Source organism: Crinia signifera, chromosome 2, assembly GCF_055691185.1.
Source record: "Crinia signifera chromosome 2, ASM5569118v1, whole genome shotgun sequence".
Taxonomy (NCBI): Eukaryota; Metazoa; Chordata; class Amphibia; order Anura; family Myobatrachidae; genus Crinia; species Crinia signifera.
This window is the reverse complement of record NC_139218.1, coordinates 335,011,643-335,033,206: the sequence shown is the minus strand read 5'-3', so window position 1 is coordinate 335,033,206 and position 21,564 is coordinate 335,011,643. Positions and strand designations below refer to the sequence as shown.

Genomic DNA, 21,564 nt, shown 5'->3' with positions numbered 1-21,564 from the left:
TAAACGTACAAAGACAAACACCGATCAACATATACCCCCTTACCCACCCCCACCCTGTATTACCTTCCCGGTTAGGCATACCTACAACCTCCCAAGCACACACCTTAATCCCCACCTTCCGTTGGGGACACTTTACTGATGGCCACACACCCTTTAGGCGAGGCTGGCCCTCCGGCGGCTCCATACATATATTTAACCCCCACCGTTGCTACAAAACCCCAACCCCTGCCCCCCCCCCCCCACCACCTCCCTCTGCGCTTAATGAGAATCATTTGTCATTTGGCAGATAGGCACCCCCACTATTTGGAATCCAATATATTCCGTCTATTTTTACTGATCAAGGAGAAAAGGAAAAAAAAAATATATATATATATATATCTCCTATATATTTGGCTACATCTGTCACTCAAAGTGGGTGTCTGTGTCTATAACGCTCTGTTCCTGGACTTTCCTCTTAATGTGTGATTGCCTTCATCTGTGCTGAACACCTTTCTGAGAAATTAACCTGTTTAAAACAGGTGATGGCAATCATACATTAAGGGGAAGTCTAGAAACAGAGCATTGTGTCCCGCCTGGAGAGGGTCATGTTGGGAGGTATGTGATAGAGAACCAGCCCAGTGAGCCCACAGACAGTGCCAGACACCCACTGACTTCCCATGTTGCCCAGCACTGCTACTCCACAGCCACCAGGTGAGCGCCCCCCTCCCGCGATTTGCGGCAAAACCTCCCCCCCCGCGCGCCCCCCCCCCCCCCCCGCGATTCGCGGCAAAAACACCCGCTCCCCCGCGACCCCCCCTACCGCGATTCGCTGCAAAAAGAACCCCCCCCCACGACCCCTCCTGCAATTCGCGGCATAACCACCACCCCGCGACCCCCCCTCCCGCGAATTGCGGCAAACCCTCCCCCGTGACACACCCCCCCCCCCCGATTCGCGGAAACCCCCCCGCGCGACCTCCCTCCCGCGATTCGCGGCAAAAAGAACCCCCCCGCGACCCCCGCTTGCACGATTGGCGGCACCCCCCCTGCGACCCCGCGATTCGCGGCACACACACCCCCCCCCCCCCCCCCGCAATTCGCAGCAGCCCCAGGATTAAATGGCACATGCAAAACACTGACATGGCTATGGTCGACAATGAAAAAGGTTGACATGAGTTTTTGAAGATTTATTTTTAATTTTTTTTATTTTTTCATATTCATTGTCATGTGTCGACATGGACACCAATGAAGTGGCACACTTATGTCAACATTTACATGTGTTGACCTTTCTGTGTTGATTTTTTCTTGTGGCGATTCGCGTCACACCCCCCCGCAACCCCCCCTCCCGCGATTCGCGGCACCCCCCGTGACCCCCCACCTCCCGCAATTCGCGGCAACCCCCCACCGGAACCCCTGTGAACCCCGCCCTCCCGTGATTCGCGGCACCCACCCCCCCTCCCGCAATTCGCTGCACCCCCCCGTGATTCGCGGCAGCTCCAGAATTAAATTGCACATGGAAAACACTGACATGGCTATGGTCGACAATGAAAAAGGTTGACATGAGTTTTTGAAGTTTTTTTGTCATTTTTTGAATATTTTCATATTCATTCTCATGTGTCGACATGGACACCAATGAAGTGCCACACTTATGTCAACATTTACATGTGTTGACCTTTCTGTGTTGATTTTTTTCTTGTGGCGATTCGCGTCACACCCCCCGCAACCCCCCCTCCGGCGATTCGCGGCACCCCGGAATCCCCCCGTGACCCCCCCTCCCGCAATTCGCGGCAACCCCCCACCGGAACCCCCATGAACCCCGCTCTCCCGCGATTCGCGGCACCCACCCCCCGCAACCCCCCCCCCCTCCCGCAAATCGCGGCACCCCCCGCGATTCGCGGCAGCCGCAGGATTAAATGGCACATGCAAAACACTGGCACGGCTATGGTCGACAATGAAAAAGGTTGACATGAGTTTTTGAAGATTTATTTCATTTTTTGAATGTTTTCATATTCATTGTCATGTGTCAACATGGACACCGATGAAGTGGCACACTTATGTCAATCGCTGATTCGCGGCACCCCCCGTGACCCCCCACCTCCCGCAATTCGCGGCAACCCCCCACCGGAACCCCTGTGAACCCCGCCCTCCCGCGATTCGCGGCACCCAACCCCGCGCCCCCCCCCTCCCGCAATTCGCGGCACCCCCCGTGATTCGCGGCAGCTCCAGAATTAAATTGCACATGGAAAACACTGACATGGCTATGGTCGACAATGAAAAAGGTTGACATGAGTTTTTGAAGTTTTTTTTTTTCATTTTTTGAATATTTTCATATTCATTCTCATGTGTCGACATGGACACCAATGAAGTGCCACACTTATGTCAACATTTACATGTGTTGACCTTTCTGTGTTGATTTTTTCTTGTGGCGATTTGCGTCACACCCCCCCCACAACCCCCACTCCCGCGATTCACGGCACACACACACACACCTCCCCCGCGATTCTCGGCACCCCACCCCGTGACCCCCTCCTCCAGTGATTCACGGCACACCCCCGCGACCCCCCCCCCTCCCATGATTCGCCGTAACCCCCCCTCCCGCGATTCGCGGCACCCACCCGCGATTCGCGGCAGCTCCAGAATTAAATTGCACATGGAAAACACTGACATGGCTATGGTCCACAATGAAAAAGGTTGACATGAGTTTTTGAAGTTTTTTTTTTTTCATTTTTTGAATGTTTTCCTATTCATTCTCATGTGTCGACATGGACACCAATGAAGTGCCACACTTATGTCAACATTTACATGTGTTGACCTTTCTGTGTTGATTTTTTCTTGTGGCGATTCGCGTCACACCCCCCCCCCCGCAACCCCCACTCCCGCGATTCACGGCACACACACACGCGATTCTCGGCACCCCACCCCGTGACCCCCCCTCCCGTGATTCACGGCACACCCCCCGCGACCCCCCCTACCATGATTCGCGCAACCCCCGCCCCCGTAACCCCCCTCCCGCGATTTGCGGCAACCCACCCCGCGACCCCCCTCCCGCGATTCTCTGCAATCCCTCCCCTCCCGCGATTCGCAGCATCCACCCCCCCACAACCCCCCCTCCTGCAATTCGCGGCACCCCCCGCGACCCCCCCTCCTGCAATTCGCGGCACTCTCCGCGACCCCCCCTCCCGCGATTCGCGGACACCTAACTTGCAATACAGGGCATCTTTCATACAATTCTAACCATATTTCTCATATACAAACGTTCACAAATTAAGGGGACGCAGCCCCTTACGACGGTGTGAAGAGCGCCCGTAGGGCGCGATGAATCACCTAGTATATATATATATATGTATATATAATGAATTATTAATGTCCTCAAGGGGTACTATTATATCTAGAGCCCCAACAACTACAAATTAGCATAGCTAACACATTCCCACTCTGATAGGGAGCCTAGCCCTCAGATATAGACGTAAATCATTATTTTAGCTAACTGCCAATTGTTTGGTGCTAGGATGATATTTATCCAGCCATTCAGCGGCTTCCATGGGAGTGAGGAAGATTTTAACCTCATCATTATTTACCACCCGCAGTCTTGTAGGGTACAACATTGAATATTTAACGCTCAGTTCCCTGAGCCGCCTTTTGACATCCCAGAATTTAAGTCTCTGTTTTTGAATGTCCTGCGGAAAAATCCGGAAACAGCGCAATCTTCTTGCCATTATGGAAGAGTTCTCCCTTATTTCTTGCAGCTCTTAAAATATTGTCTCGGTCTCTAAAGTGCAGGAACTTAACGATTAAGGTGCGTGATGGACCTTCCGGAATCGGGGCCCTGAAGGGTATCCTGTGCGCCCTTTCAACTGAGAAATAGGGGGATACTACATCCTTTCCCAAGTTCTGTATTACCCAGTCCTCAATGAATTTTTCTGGTGAGGCCGCTTCCACTTTCTCCTCAAAGCCAATGAAGCGGATATTATTCCGCCTCAGGCGGCCCTCCATATCCAGGATTTTGCGCTGCATCTCTGATAAAGAGCTGGCCATAGTATTAACCTGCGACTGGATGGGGCTGATAGCATCCTCAATATTAGAGATTCTTGTTTCAACCTCCGTTACTCTATCCCGAATTTTTTTGTGCGTCATCTCGCAGCAGGGTTATATCGGACTGAACTTTATTGATTTGTTCAGCTAAGCGGGCCTCGCTAGAATTTACCGCATCTAACACATTTTTCAAGTGATCTCTTTTGAGTTTTGAGAAGGAGCACTACCCGCTTTCGTGGGAGTGCTCTGGGGGTTGATTCACGAGACCCACCCGCATTTTGCACTTGTGTACGTGCATACTTCTCTAGTCTGGCTGCAGCCGAGTTTTGCCCTGTTTTCCCCATGAACCGGACAGGTTAATACAAGGAATAGCTCCGCCAAAAAAAAAAAAGCAGTTTCTTTAATAATGCTGCACTTCACCACATACACCTTTCCTGAGGAGTGTAAGTCCCCTGGAACTCAGGATTGGAAAAACTTTACAAGGCTCACCTTTACAAAAGGATCTTCAATGACTGACCCAACAATTAAGCACCGTACTCAATTGAACAACTTATTGCACAGTCCAGGTGAACAGGTGTTCCTTATCCAACCCTTCACTTCTTATGCCAAGTCAATTGTAGTCATTCCATATAATAAAGCAATTGGTGTATGTGGACTTACCCGCAGTCTGAATACCTTATGTACCTCAGGCAAACACCTTGTTCTTGCTAGTAGTTCAAATCAGCAACAGTTGCTTCATATTAATTGATTCAGGGATGAGTTCACCAAGCCTTATCCAGATCTTTAAGTGCCTTCTGAACTTGTAGATCTGCAGGGATTAATTCATACACAGGTATTTTTCTTTTTTTTTTTTTCTTTCAATCGCCCCACCACCTGCCTGCCTGCTTCTCTTCAAGCTTTTACAGCGGAGAGGTGCCGCGGCTGCATATCTTCACAGCAGCGTGGCATCCCCGGCGTCTAGCACCTCATCACTTCTGGCTGCGCGTATTCCGACTCACAGCCGGGAGTCCACTTGCAACGGGGAGACAGTCAGCGGGCAGCCGGATCGAAGTAGCTGGGTCAGGGTGCCGAGGTTACAGCATCCGCAGAGGGAAAGTCGGGGAAGTCAGCGCGGGGAGAGATTACCGATGCGGCATGGAGACGCCGGAGAGCCTGCAACTCCTCCTCCTACACACACGCCGTGGGGACCCTGCCCCCCCATAATAGACGTAAATTTAACATCTCCGTCCTGCTGACTAATTCCACTGAAGATCTCTTGGAGATTAGATTGTGGACCATTCCACAAAAGAAGGACGTCGTCTATATATCTGGTAGAGAGTAAAATGCGACTCAATGTTGGGATTCTGGCAAAATAGAGCCTTCTCTGTAACATGTAGCAATTTGCATACTGTATGTCGGGGCGACGCAGGACCCCATTGCGCAGCACTTCAATTGCAGGTAATATCCACCATTAAAGGAAAAATAGTTATACACACACAGCACAGGGTAAGGTCACCCTAACTTGCTGGGTCTCTCCCTGAGTTGCGCTTGCAAAATTTTACAGGCTTATCACTAAAGTGCGAGTGCTTTGCTACCCAGCGAACATTACCACCCGCTGCTCTCTGGCTGCGCAGCCTAGCTGAAGCCAGAAACAGGCAGGCCATGTTTCGGGTCGCAGCGGTGTGAGTGCCGTCATGCAGCCGCCGCAGCCCTCCTCCGAGCGTTGTCAGGAATTCGCCCGTGGCGACACTATAACCGCAATCTTCTTTGATCTCCGTATCATGGCATGTGCTTCGTTGTGTGCTTGCGCAGAAGTGCGGTAATTAACATACAGTACAGCGATTTCCACACTTCCACTGTTAGTTCTGCACTGTTGTATTGTAATGCTTTTAGTCTGACAGCATATCTTCATCTGCTTCGTCAGGCCCTAGGTTAGGGTTAGGCTGCAGGGAGTGAGGGTTGGGTTTAGGTACAAAAGGGGACAGTTAGGGTTAGGTACATACTGCGCCCCTGTCGGGATTCTAAGCATTGATATTTGCTTTCAGTCTTCTGAGTACTGGCATCCCAACTGCAGGCCTCCTGTATCTATTATGTTTTGTCAAGTAGTTGTACTGTTTCTCATTATGCTATAACTGTTAATTATAAAATATCATATATATGTCTGTGTATATGCACAACAACATATAAAATAAAAACTACCAAACTGGAAGAAAGAGAAAAAGAAAAAGCTAGCACTACTATACCAATGAGCCTTCAATAAAAAAAAAAAAAAAAACATTTATTGTACACTTATCAAATAAAACATATATGGCATATGCATGTTGCAAAAAGTTAATTAAAAACAACAATAAGGGGCCACTGACATCTGCAATCAAATCACTGAATAGTCATCCGTTCCTAGTAGTATCGCCTGTAAGGAAAAGTTCCTAGTGATGTCACAGTCTTTGTGGATTTCTCTGATATGGGTATAATTACCAAACAATGTCCGCCAGGGGAATTGATCCACTTTTAGGAAAGCATAGCAGCTGCTAGAAAGGAGGGATGAAAATCCTGTTAACTCACTGATACTGGAAAATGATGTGTCCTCCAGCCAGCAAAAGTTATTGGTGAATGATCGTTCTGTGTCGACAATGGGCTGTGATTGGTCCATATCAACTAAAAGACTGCTCCGTGCACAGAGCGCTTTGGATGAAGGGCTGGAAGAGATAAAAACATATGGAAGGAAAGCAAAACCAATGTCTGACTGGGAGATGGAGGGACTAATATGGCTATGATTGTTTAAAGAAAAATGATCCCAGAACAAATAACAGTAAAGAACTGATTTGTTGACACCTTTTGGGCCAGATGTACTGTACTGTACTGTACTAAGCCTTGAAAAGTGATATGATGCTGCTTTGTTTAAAATCTCTGTACTACTGGTCTGTCTGTCATGTAGAGTAGTTTCATTTTGAAAAAAAATGTTTTGTAAGTACCACCCTAAAATGGAAACCGGTGCCTCTATCTATGGTTCCGCAAACATGCAGGTGTATGTGTCAGACTTATGCAGCAATACAGTGTGTAAATAGGGTGGGATGTTCTGTTAGTGTGCTCCTATGTGGCTGACATATACCACTACATGTCTGAAGAACTGGATGGCGTGGTAGGGGGGTTGGGGTGCAGTTATTATTATTGTGCTGCAAAAAATGTTTCAAAAATGTAATCTGCACATAACTTTTAAATAAAAAATACATAAAAAATGTGTTTTTTGTTTGTGTTGTGTTTGTTTGTTTTTTATGAAAATAGATGGCAAAGCATGTGATATATGCATAGACTGTATACAGTATATGAAATGTGCCTATAATCATTTATGTTTGTTTCCTGATACAATACATTTGCACCTATACCATGCTTGACAAGTGTCATTTTATTGAGAAAACACACACATAAACAACGATATAGAGCAGGGGTGGCCAAACCGGTCCTCGAGATCTACCAACGGTCCATGTTTTCCAGATCACCTAGCTGGTGCACAGCTTTAGTCAATACTTACGGTCACATTTTCAAACCTGCTGCATTTATTCCTACTATAGATCCACAGGTTGCCTGGAATTCATGCACCGTTGGTAGATCTTGAGGACAGGTTTGGCAACCCCTGATATAGAAGGATGGTTCTTTAATACAACATGGCTGTACTTCATGTGCTGATGTTGGCACCTTTTTAAGGGGAGCAAGTACACAACCGATTTCATTATACACGCCCACAAAGGCGGCTATGCTGCTGGAGGAGAAGCATCTGTAGACTTTTTGGAGAGAACAGTGGAAAATACATACATACATACATACATACATACATACATACATACTTCAATCCTGTCCGATATTGTACCCTCCCATCTGATAAATATTAAACTGCTGAGACTGGAGTGGAAAATGTTTACAAAAAATGGGAATTTTTTTTATAAATATATTAGATGAACAGTCCCAAAATCACATGATGAGACTGTTTTAAAACACCACCTGGAAACTACTTCAACAAGTTGCTGCTGTCTTGTAAAATGTAATGTTTTGAGTAGATGTGTTGCAAGGTTATAGGGATTTAGATGTTGATTTTGATAACCATAACTCCAGGGTTGCCGACTTTTTCTGTCTCCTCTCCGGGAGAAGCCCGGAGAGGAGACTTCCAACTGCAGTTCGGGGGGCGGGGCTTGAGTCATACATCATTAAGCCCCGCCCCCAGGATGGTAAAAACCCCAATTCACGGAACTCCGTGGAGGGGGCGGGGCTAAAATGACGCGATTTTAGCTCCGCCCCCTCCTCTGAGACCCGCGGATTGACGGGTTTCAATCCAAAGGTATGGGGAAGACGGAACAATCGGGGGGTGGCGTGGGGGTCCCCCGGAATCCGGGAGGGTTGCCCACCTTTCCGGGGGGCCGGGAGGAGGACCCGATTTTCGGGATCCTCCCGGTAATTCCGGGAGGGTCGGCAACCCTGCATAACTCCCTGATTCAATTTGACAATAGTCCTGCTATCCTTATATATTGTTCTCTCCCCATTTGAGTGTCCGTTTTTTGTCTGTTTTTTCCCCCTTCTTTCTTTTAAGAGTGTTTTTAGTTTTGGGTGCTACCGCGCCTTTTATGTTCTCATTGAATTTTTGAATGTTATGTGTAAGAACGGTGTTATGAACAATTGTCAATTCTATAATTATTGTTCAATGTTATCATTTTTGTAAAGATGCTGTTACTATTTGAAAACCACCGAGCCCGAAGTGTGGCGGGCGGACGCGGATAACTTTTACATGTATTCCGCGTCCCCTCGCAACGCTTCGGGCTCGGTGGCTCGCTGCGCTCGCCACACTATCTAAAAGCAACTCTGCACCGATGTGGATAGTGGGGGTATGAAAAGGTCGGAGTACGCGTTCCGCCGCCGCTCGCCATGCTTCGGGGTACCGTGGATACTGGGGTTGACGCTAAACAATGGCGTAGGTGCAGGTGCTTACAAATGTAAGCACCCATCACATAGCATCACATCTCATTGTAAGCACCCATCACATCTCATTGTAAGCACTCATCACATCTCATGGCATGGGTGCTTGTACAATCAAATTTCGCATCGCACACATCGCATGGTAAAGACATACCATGCGATGCAATTAGATGCGATTTCACTACGTTTGCGTACGTAAGAAATCTGGGCACCCTGCTAGGAAACCAGTACCAAAGAATTTTGGAAAGGATCCAACATCAATTGAATATACCCCAATCAATGGTCTCCTTTTGAATGAGTCAAATTTGTTAAACGATACAACCAACTGTCCTGCTTTTCAGAGCGGCACCACCACGAGGCCACGTCCCTATGAAAAAGCTCACATCCCTTTTCCATGCCCTTTCATTCGGCCCGATTTATGGAAATGTTGGGATATCACCCCTTAGTAATTGTCTGTGTTCACATATGGTCACCAGATATTGATCACATATTGGCACCAGACAATGAGAACCAAAATTCCAGGGATGTCAAATAAAATGAGGGAGCGAAATTGGGGCCTAATTCTTGTAGGCACATGTGTACACTGCTGCAATATTTTATTTTATTTAATTAATTTTTTTGCTTATGTACCTGCTAAACACACATGAAGCTGCCATCCAGAAAAAGGATATAGACACCCACAAAAGCAATCGCAAAGTCCTGTGTGCAATATTTAGGAAAATCAAGCGAGTCATGCAGACTGGCAGCAGCAGTAGCAAGGCTGGTCTCATGTTTCTCTACATACATGATAGCAGCTGAAAACAAATATGAAAATGGTCATAGGCACCACTGCGTTTTTGCCGCCACTTCACGTTAACCCCTCCAAATAGTCCCTTTCCTGTCTATCATTCGGCATTGCAAAGTATACTAAAGCAAAAAAATAACTAACTGGGTAAAACCATGTTACACTGCAGGAGGAGCAGTTCTAACTTGAGATTTAGATTGTTGTGTTCAAACTCTGATTGCAATGTAAAAATAAAGCTGTGTAACATTTGTGAGCTACATACAAAACCTGCCAGTCTTTACGCTGTACAGAAAAATTGGTTTAGGTCGACAGTCTCTATGTCGACATACCTTAGGTCGACACTGCCAAAAGGTTGACACAAGGTTATGGTCGACAGATAAAAGGTCAACATTAGTTTTTCATGACTTTCCCCCAAAAAGGCGGTTATTCATACTTTACTATTCAGGTGGGCATAGAGTGAGAATAAAATAGCTTTCCAAGCTCAGTGAGGCACCGTGCCCAAAGCACGGGCAGTCTGACACTTCTATATTACACTCATGCTCCTCACCCGGGCCTCCCCCTCCCCCCATTCAGCAGCCAGCGCAGGTGAAAGTCACTGGCTCTGTGTAGGGATGGCAACGGAGGAGGTGCCCCCTGTCAGTAATGCAGCATGCTGTCCTGCGGATGCAATTCCTCCTTCCATGGCTCTGTATTCAAAATTGTCACTATACTGTTTTTGGTTCCGCCTCCAGCTCTGCCCGGAATCTGACCTTCAACAAGCGTCTGTCCGTGCGGCAGCACCTGATTATAATCTGTGCTTCCCGCAGACCCTGCCGGTGCTGGCTCCCCCAAGCCATTGCAGGGTCTGCGGCACCATAGTTACACCACTGAGGGCTGACACTGGGGAGAAGAGGGATGCTACTCTTGTGTTCATAAGCGGGGCTAGTCCTGTGGGCATTATGTGTGAAAGGGGCGCTACTCCTGGGGGCATTATTGGTACTATGTTGTGACCACACACCTTTCACGCCCCTACATTTTTTTTTTGCACGTGCCTTAGGCACACACTGTTCCTTTTTTAAATATTGGGGGCAGGCGCCAATTCCCCTTCTGGCACAGGGCATCAAAATATCTAGTTATGGTGCTGGTAATTGGTACTCCAGCACAGCCATACCCTCTGCAGATATCTGCTCAATCCATAATTGCACAGTGTATGTCCAACTTGTAGTTATTTTTCAAAAACATCAAGATTCTATACAATAGCTACACAAAGAATGAATGTTTGTCTTTAATATCATGAAACAATGCAAAATATAAGCAGATGTTCTATAACCAAACCGTAATGACCATTATTGTTAAATTACATGACATGACAAGATATTATAGAGATGACATGCAATATGGTGTGAGGAAGCTGGATTGCTGACACGGTTTTGTCAACATTTCATCAGTGCGACCTAGTCACCACGTTGAATGTCGACAAAACATACCCAACACTAACATTTCAGAAAATGCTGAAAACACAGCAAAGCCTTCTCTTTACGTTATCCAGTCGGTATATGGTCACTTGGTTGACCAAAGGAAGGTTAACCCCCTTCAAAGGGTCCACATAGCTTTAGGTTGACACGGTCAAGGACGAGAGTCAAAAGGTCAACATGGGTTTTTCACATTTTTCTTAAGCCGACGTGCCAGCAGGCAGTATTTCATGCCCTACCATCCACTAGAGTGTGAAGGGAGAATAGAATAGAATAGTGTGCCAAGCGTAGTGAGACACCATGCCCGAAGCATGGTGAGCAAATGTATTGCACCGATATGGTGTCCATGTTGACAGTGCCAACATTCAGGACCTAAAAAACGTGAAAAAGCCACATCGACCGTGCCCATGTAGACTGAATGTTTGTGTCGACCAAGTGACCCTGTCGATCTAAGCCAATGTCGACTTTTTGAAGGCGTCGACCTTCCTTTGGTTGACCCAGTGACCCAACCCATCCAGTCCACTAATTGGATGAGATGGTAACTTATTATGGAATCCAGTAGAATAAAGGAAATTAATAATACAGATAACCATTAATATTCTGTGATGGCAATCTAGTTTTTTGATCTGCAATAGATGATGTTGACCAAATATATCTTTACCACTCGTGATTGGTAGAACCAAGTGCCTAATAGTTGCTCCATCTTGCCACCAACATGAATAACCCTACCTGTTTTCACCAAAGTATTCTGTAATCCGCTCAAAGCCGCGCCCCCAACACACTTTAAATATACAATTAACATAAATATTCTAAAATCATAGTCTGTGGTGAAATAGTGTCATCTGCAAAGTGCCATGATTTGTATTTGTTTATTTACCCCTTACAAGAAGTGGATTGGACTGCGCTCCAATGAAGGATTATGTTTGGCTGACACTACATAAAAAGTAACCTGCAGAGACACTTTGACTTGTCATCCTTGTAACCCTATAATGGCCAGGAATAGTGTGACAGACAGCATTGCAGTGCTCCTCGCTCTGTCTCACTGCACAAGCTGTTGGGAAGGGGACAGGCTGCTAGTAGCTGTTTTCATGCAGGATTCTGTGTTTCTTTACAGAAAAGACAATGATGCAACAAGAAGCCCAAACTCTGGGGGTCGGCAAAGCTATTGCTGTCCTAACATCGGGAGGCGATGCACAAGGTAACTCTGTTATGTTCCTATAATAATCAGTGAAAACATTACAACAGCACAGTCCATATGATTTATGTGTACTGGGCATAGAAAGGGCAAAGCTCATTTTATAATTCAAGTAGCAAATGAAACTGAATATGTACAGCGTAAAATAATCTAAATGTATGATATGTATTCTAGCATATGATGAGACTGATATTAAGTGGTAATACCTTATTGCTTGGAAATGTCACTACGAAATGATGGTCATGTATAAACTGTAAAGTACAGACATGAAAGAATGTTACTGATTTTAGGCAATGAGGATGCTAGTGGTTTCCTATGCAAATTCCATCCTAAATCACCAGAATGAATGTGACCGCACACTATCCTGTTTCTGTTCTGTTTCTGATGTTTGTGTTTTTCTCATTCACCTTTCTGTAATACTTTTACACTTTTATTTTTACAAGTAAATTGTGGAAATGTTAAAACCTAATGACCACAGTACAAATAAAAATAATTCTCCAGGGGCAATCGAGTTGGGTATAATAGATCTAGAGACACTGGGGCAGATGTATTAAGCTTTAACAAGAGATAAATGCAAGGGTGATAAGGAGAGATAAATGTCCAGCCAATCACCTGCTAACTGCCATGTTACAGACTGTGTTTGAAAAAAGTCAGTTAGCAGGTGATTGGCCGGACGTTTATCTCTCCTGATCACCCTTGCATTTATCTCTTGTTAAGGCTTAATACATCTGCCCCACTGGAGACTTATCATGAAAAAGGTGCACAGTAGACAAGGCTGATTTGGAAATAGTCAACAAGTAATAGGTTGATAGAAGTTTTAAACATTTTTGGGTGCCATTCTGTATACCTTAGACCAGTACGGATGGTGTAATGGTTAGCATTACTACCTCACATACTACCTCACAGTCATGGGATCGATTCCCACCATGGCCCTAACAGTGCGGAGTTTGTATTCTCCCCGTACTTGTATGTTACATCTGCCCCACCTGCAGTATATTCCTGGAATGTGGAAGGAACCCGGAGCACCCGGAGTAAAATTCCCCTTATATTGTAAATTGAGCTTCAAAAATGATTCCAAGTAAAAAGCACAGTCTGGGTTTGTGTATTAAATGTCATTAAGTGCAGTGTGATTATTCCCACCTACCGCTATTGGGTTCTTGGTTTCCAAGGTGATAGTAAACTACAAGACTTGTTTTGTAATGTCTGGATCAGATGTATTTAGACAGCTGCCATCAAGTTCTGCAGTATGATCGTGACTTTATAGATTCATAGGGGGGAATTTACTAAGAAGGCCGATTGGAGCCGGTCCCGGGTACAACTAGGATATAATAGGAACGGAGAATACGGCTAATTTACAAAGCTGACGTATTCTCCAGATTTGTGTTTTCCGCAGGTGAATTTCCACGGCAGCCAAATACAGATGAGCATGAAGCATTACATGGATCAGTCAGATCAGTCAGTGTTTTTTCTCCCCCCGCCTCTTTTTTAATACTTATCTAATCCCCCCCCCCCCCCCGCTGTCCATGGCGGCCATCGGAATCCTTCTCAGTGGAACCCCGGTCTCAAGGATGCATTGCACAGGTACGCCGGTGATGTCACTGTCGCACCTGGGCAATGCATCCTTGGGACCGGGGATGCCTCTGAGGAGGATTCCGGTGGACGTCAGGGGACCATCGGGGTACCGCCGGGGTGAGTGTGAAAAATATATTCAGAAAATCCGCAAAAATCCCTTATCCAAAATGCTAGTGGCCTTGAGAATTTCAGATAAGTGATACTCAACCTGTAGTACATTTTGGCACATGGCATATACAGTGGGGCAAAAAAGTATTTGGATTGTGCAAGTTGACCCACTTAAAAAGATGAGAGGTCTGTAATTTCCTTCATAGGTACACTTCATCTGTGAGACAGAATGTGGAGAGAAAAAAACAGGAAATCACATTGTATGATAGATAAGACAATTTATTTGTATATTCTTGCGGAAAATTAAATATTTGGAAACCTACCAACCAGCAAGATTTCTGGCCCCCCAAGACCTGTTACTTCTTCTTTAAGAAGCTCTTCTATCCACTCGTTGCCTGTATTAATGGCACCTGTTTGATCTGGTTATCTGTATAAAAGACACCTGCCCACACCCTCAAACAGTCAGACTGCAACCTCTCCACCATGGCCAAGACCAAAGAGCTGTCTAAAGGACACCAGGGACAAAATTGTAGAGCTGCACAAGGCTGGGATGTGCTACTCGACAATATGCAAGCAGCTTGGTGAGAAGAGATCAACTGTTCACACAAGTATTATAAAATTGAAGATATAGAAGATCACTGACAATCTCCCTTGACCTGGGGCTCCATGCAAGATCGTGGGGTATGATTGATCTTAAGAATGGTGAGGAATCTACATGGGGGGGGGGACCTGGTGAATGACCTCACGAGAGCTTGGTCCACAGTCAAAAAGGTTACAATTAGTAACACACTACGTCATCATGGATTCAAATCCTGCAGCGCCCAAAAGGTTCCCCTGCTTAAGCCAGCATATGTCCAGGCTCATTTAAAGTTTGCCAGCGATCATCTGGATGATACAGATGAGGATTTGGAGAATGTCATGTGATCAGAAGAGAGCAAAATAGAACTTTTTGGTATAAACTCCATTCGCCGTGTTTGGAGGGAGAAGAATGATGAGTTGCATCCCAAAAACATCATACCCACTGTGAAGCATGGGGGTGGAAACATCATACTTTGGGGCTGCTTTTCTGCAAAGGGGACAGGAGGACTGAAGCGTATAAAGGAAAGGATGAATGGAGCAATGTATTGTGAGATTTTGGCCAAAAACCTCCTTTCTTCAGTAGGAGTATTGAAGATGGACCATGGCTGGGTCTTCCAGCATGAAAATAACCCCAAACACACCTCCTGGGCAACTAAGGAGTGGCTTCATAAGAAGCATTTCAAGGTCCTGGAGTGGCCTAACCAGTCTCCAGAGCTCAACGCAATCGAAAATCTGTGGAGGGAGTTGAAAGTCTGTGTTGCTTGGCGACTGCCCCAAAACATGACAGATCTAGAGAAGATTTGCATGGGCCCAAAATACCTGCTACAGTGTGTGCAAACCTGGTCAAGAACTACAGGAAACGTTTGACCTCTGTAATTTCCAACCAAATTTATATTACAAAGTATTGAGTTTAACTTTTTGATTGTCAAAATATTTATTTTTCTGCAACAATATACTGTACAAATAAATTGTTTCAAAATCATACAATGTAATTTCCTGGTTTTTAATTGGGTCAACTTGCACAATCGGTGGCTGTCCAAATACTTTTTGCCCCACTGTAAACATGTATATTTATATATATATATATATATATATATATATATATATATATGTATATGTATATATGTATATATGTGTATATATATATATATATATATATATATATATATATATATATATATATATATATATATATATATATATAGGCAGAGTTCATTCTAATGTTCCCTTTATGTGGTGCTGTTTTTTATTTTAGTTTTTTTTCTATTTCACAAGTATTGTATTTTGCTGATTAATATCGGAGAGTTAATCCTAGTTGTATTCATCCCCAGGAATGAATGCAGCTGTACGAGCGGTGGTGAGAGTGGGAATTTACACAGGTGCCAAAGTCTATTTTGTACATGAGGTGCGTATCCCAAATCTCTAGAATAGCTGGCTACTACCACGGGCAATAGATTTTCATTTTTTTGATTTACATGTTTGATATTATTAATTATTAATACAACTCCATTGCAAATGGCAATCATTGTAGGGCTACCAAGGATTGGTCGATGGAGGTGACAACATTCGGGAAGCCACTTGGGAAAGCGTCTCAATGATGTTGCAGTTGGTAAGTGTAGTAGGCTCATTACCTCACATTGTCATTGTTGGAAACAACCTGCTGCTGTAACCATTACTTATTTATTTCTGCTTTCTGCCACATTGAAGGGTAGAATCAGGAAATAAATACACACTGTAAAATACAGGCTACGCTGTAGACATGTTAACGATTCACCAAAATATTTCATAAATTATCCAACATATCCTAACTTTTGAATTATTCAAACAGTTGGTTGATGGTGCTAAGCTATGTTTTCATACGTATTCTTCCCCTATATGAGTGAGTCTCGTATAGGGGAGGAAGCAAACAAATATATACCAATGTCCAGTGGGTCTGGTCAAACCAATCAAAGGTGGGTGGTGAACATGGATAGAACAATGAAAACCAAATGCTAGGTTGGACTGTGAACTTTTAGCCTAGGTAGAGGAAAATTCAAACAATTGTTCATCTACTATATTCGCTACTTTGGAGAACTTTTGGTGCTTCTAATCCATTGGTGGGCTGCAGGATCTACAGTTGCGCCTTGAGACACTTTTCTTCGTGTCTTTTTTGTTTTTCCTTTGAATTATTAATTTGTCCACAATTTTGATAATTGTGCTATTTTCAATACACTGAGCCTTACAAAATGTGTATTATGTATTATATCACATTTTTAGAACTATACAGTTTATATATATATATATATATATATATATATTTACATGTATGGAAGCACCTTTCACATATCTACCATTTTCATCTCACAAATACTCCAAGGATCAGACCCTTTCTCACCCAGGTTACCACCAAGACCCTCATCCACTCTCTGGTCATCTCCAGGCTGGACTACTGTAATCTCCTATGTGGCCTCCCTACCAAATGTCTCTCCACTTCAATCTACCTTCGATGCTACAGCCCAGCTCATTTTGCTCACCAAACACACTGGGGGAAATTTACTAAGATGTGTATTCTACTTGACATGTGATGTTGCTATGGGCAACCAATCAGATCCTGTCTACTATTTTCTAGAGCGTGCTAAATAAATAAGAAGTAGATTTGGATTGGTTGCCCATAGCAACATCACATGTGAAGTAGAATGCACATCTTAGTAAATTTCCCCCACTATGTCTACCAACCCTCTTCTACATGCCCTTAACTGGCTTCTCTTCCCTTTCATAATCTCACACTCACTTACAAAACGCTCTCACCCACTCCTCTCCCATTTACCTCTCTGACCTCGTCTCCCTTTACACTTCTACCCTTCCACTTCACTCTGCTAATGCACCATGCCTCTCCTGCCTACTGATTACTTCCTCCCACCTCCAACATTTTTCACATGCTGCTCCCTACCTCTGGAATTCTATCCCTATCAAACTCTATAAAATTTTAAACTGGCTATCTTTTCTACACCAAACCCAGCCAAATCTCCCCTTAACACTTTGTTCCATGCTCATTGTCTACCCCATCTGTATTACCCCTATCTGTCTGTCTCGCCCATGTAAAATGTAATCTTTCATGAGCAGGGCCATATCTCCTCATGTACTTTTCGTTGTCACCTACACCATTTTGATTACATCAAATTCCGTAGTTATCTGCTATACTTATACGTATGTCATTGTCCTCTGCTGATATGTATGTACTTGTACTCTATTGTATTCAACTGCAAGTCAGTTGCATGTATTCAATGCCGGTGCGAGGGGGTTAAACTGCGAGGATCGCAGAAAACCAGTGATCCTCGCAGTTTAACCCCCGCGCCGGCCGCTCGCACTATGCAACATTCCGGGGGAATCCTCGCCGTCACAGAACGGCGAGGATTCCCCTAAACTGCGAGAGCCGAGGCTAGTGCAGCAAACTCGCTGTAATTAGCCTTGATTCTCGCAGCTTTTGGAGGCACATACGCCAATTCTCCCTCGCTCAAAAAACGGAGCGAGGGGGAATTTGCGTATGAGGGGGGTCAGTTGAATACTGACAGGGTGAGCGGTGACTGCGAGCAAAAAGTCCTGCTCGCAGTCACCGCTCGCCCACGGCATTGAATATATGCCATTGTTTCCTCTTTTACTTACTTGTGTATGTACTCTGCAAATGGGTGCTGCAGATCCCTTGTGGCGCCATATATATAAAGCATAATAATAAAATGTACATTTATGTTCTGCAGTGGGTAAGGTCTAGTAAATATACAGAAGTCTCTAATTACACATTCATACCCTGTAAATTCCAGTAATATATGCCACTACTTTCCTGCATAAGTGCATGCTGCATTGTTGTTGTTGTTCTTGTGAATGCCCAAGGTTTCCCCAAGTCGTTTTTGTGCCAGCACCTGTAATCAACCTTCTGGCGTTTTCCAGCAATCATGTGCCAATGCCTTACTACAAGATGAACCAGTTTGCATTCATCAATATGGAAATTATTCCTGGTGTTGTGCATATTTAGCTGAATCTACTGCTCGTCCTGGACAGAAAAGTCTGGGATTATGTTTAATATACTAATTACTAAAATTATAAAACATTGGGAATGAATCTGCTGTTTTACAAAATGAACTATGCTAATACACCATGGCGGGTGGGACTGAATAAAGCAAGTGGTTCTGTCTGCACTTATTAGGGGTAATTACAGGAGTAAATCCTTCCCCTTGATTGCTCACAATTCTATGGGGTTCAAATGAAATAAAGCAATGGTTTACTGCACGGGTGTCAAACACAAGGCCCGCGGGCCAAATCCGGCCCGCCAGACCTCGTCATGTGGCCCGCGTGAGGAGATAGCACGCAGGGCAGTGTGTCCCAGCTCCTGCCTAGGCCACCTCCTCTCACCCACCCCACCGCAGCCGCCTTACCTGTTCCTCCACTGTTGGCGGCCATGTTCCTGTAGGCACATATGTATGCGGCTACAGAAACATGGCCGCCGGCATCCACGGCTACGTGGAGGAGGGCCCGGCCGCCTGTTCCCTCTGATGCCCGGCAGTGACAGACACTGGGTGGGGACGTCATGACGATGACGCCGCCCGCCCATGCGTCTGTAGAGAAGTAGGAGCAGGCAGGGAAGCTGGACCGGGAGTCGGGGACAGTGTGGCCGCAGCAAGCAGTGAAGAAAAGCCGCAGCAGCTGCAGGACAGACGGAGAAACAGTAAGTGAGGATGAGGATCACACTCACAATAAAAAAATATATATCTGCTGTTTCCTGAGGTGTCCCCATGTATAATAATAATTATGCCATGACACCACAGTCTGCTCCTCCTGTATAATCATTTAAGTGTCATGGCATTACTTTTATTATATTATACAGGGGGAGCAGTCTGTGGTGTCATGGCATTATTATTATACAGGGGGAGCAGCCTGTGGTGTCATGGCATTCATTTTATATTATACAGGGGGAGCAGCCTGTGGTGTCATGGCATTATAATTATACAGGGGGACCTACAGATACAACCGGCTGTTTGAGGGTGACCAAACTGCTGATGCTGCCCCCCGATGAATTTGAGTTTGACACCCCTGGTTTACTGCCTTATAAACAGTGTGGTGGTAACGCACAAGATACTGATAGAGACTTGCCACTAATTGGATCTCCCTCCTAAATGCCTAAAATGTCTTGACCTTTCTATATGGGGTTGGTAATTCTTTAACAAGAGATGTAGGGCCTGATTCAGATCCGTTCGGTACTGCATGCATTCGCACGCAGTACCGATGTTGTGCGTCTGCGCATGCGCAGGTGGGTATCTGCGCATGTGCAGGCATATGGTGCGTGCACCCACGGCGACCTTTCGGGTCGCCAGGTGCACGCACCCATGCCGGCGTGGGGGGGAGGGCGGAGAGGGTTGGGGTGCGCCGGCCTGCCCCAACACCATATGGGAACGCCCAGCGTTCCATGGGCGTTCCCATGAGAACGCTGGGCGTTCTCATGGAAATGAGGCAGTGACGCGGGTGTGGGGGGCGGGTAGATCACATATCCACGCCAGCGTGCACGCATATATACGCAACTGAAAAGTCACTTGGTACTTATGTAATATATGGACTCCCGTTTTTCTTATGAGACCGCGTCCCCTCGCGGGGCTCGCTGCGCTCACCACGCTTCGGGCACGGTGGCTCGCTGTGCTCGCCACACTATATGAAATCAACTCCATGCGTAGTTGGATAGTAGAGGTATGAAAAAATGGGGTGCATTTAACATGGGAGTCCAGATAATACATAAGTACCAGTCACTTATATATGCGTGCACGCTAAACATCATTCGATGGTCGGTGACCATCGAAAGATGTGGGCGGTTACCCGAGCCATGCGAATGGATGTTTATGCAAAACATCCATTCGCAGCTGTTCGGGCGAAGCCGCACTTTGAGGGGGCGGCAGGGGGGGCGGTCGTTCGCCGGGCGGGGTTTGGTGGACTCGCAAGGCTGCGAATTCGCAGCCTTGCGAATCAACCTGAATAACCCCCGTAATCTCCATGGTCATCACATTTACACAATCCATATTTAGGAGTAAAGTCCTTTGCCTAAACAATTCTGTCCTATTAAGCCACTGTTTTCCCAATTATTTAGTGAAGAAGAGCCATGTGTAGCTGAAAATGTAATACTATTAATATAAGGCGCTGGGAATGTAAAACACGTGCAGGTTATTAGGGACAGTCTCTGGGGGTTAAATGTCTAATCTAAATATAGGTGTATATATATATAGATATTCTCACGGTACAGGTGGCACTCTAAAATAAGGGACTTGGTGCAAATAGTGAGAAGCTGAGACCGTAGCCAGCTCGTGATATATATATATGTGTGTGTGTGTGTGTGTGTGTGTGTGTGTGTGTGTGTGTATATATATATATAATATATATATGTGTGTGTATATATATATATATATATATATAATATATATATGTGTGTATATAATATATATATGTGTGTGTGTGTATATATATATATATATGTATGTTTTAGGACTAAAGAGGTCCTAGTGTTGTATATGTAGTAGTAGTAGTAGATTAAATATTGTAGTACAGGTTGAGTATCCCGTATCCAAAATGCTCGGGACCAGGAGAATTTTGGATAACGGATTATTCCGTATTTTGGAATATTTTAATATTTCAATTATGTATTTTGAAGTATCTTGCATTTATGCTGTATAAACACATAAAATAAACACAAATATATTTTATTACCACATAAAATACACACAAATATATTGTATTTGTTAAAAAAACAAGGTTTCAAAACATGAAACAAAATGTGTGTACTATCTCAGCACTGAATTTGAATGCCAAGCAATCATTGTCTTGCACATATATAGTGCCAGTTACATATCATGTCCTCAGTAGGGCTGTTACATATGTCCCCAGTGAGTTTTTAGGTAAACAATTTTTTTTTT

The 21,564-nt window shown here is 45.0% G+C and overlaps 1 protein-coding gene across 3 annotated transcripts in view; it reads left to right on the top strand.

Moving 5' to 3' along the window:
* Window positions 1-21,564, top strand: part of PFKM (phosphofructokinase, muscle) — an 85,015-nt gene that overhangs the window by 21,528 nt on the left and 41,923 nt on the right. For all 3 annotated transcript variants that reach the window (XM_083169490.1, XM_083169488.1, XM_083169489.1), the window contains exons 3-5: window positions 12,299-12,382; window positions 15,970-16,043; window positions 16,170-16,247. In XM_083169490.1, the coding sequence (XP_083025616.1) occupies window positions 12,299-12,382; window positions 15,970-16,043; window positions 16,170-16,247 (236 nt within the window). The remainder of the gene's footprint in view (window positions 1-12,298; window positions 12,383-15,969; window positions 16,044-16,169; window positions 16,248-21,564) is intronic.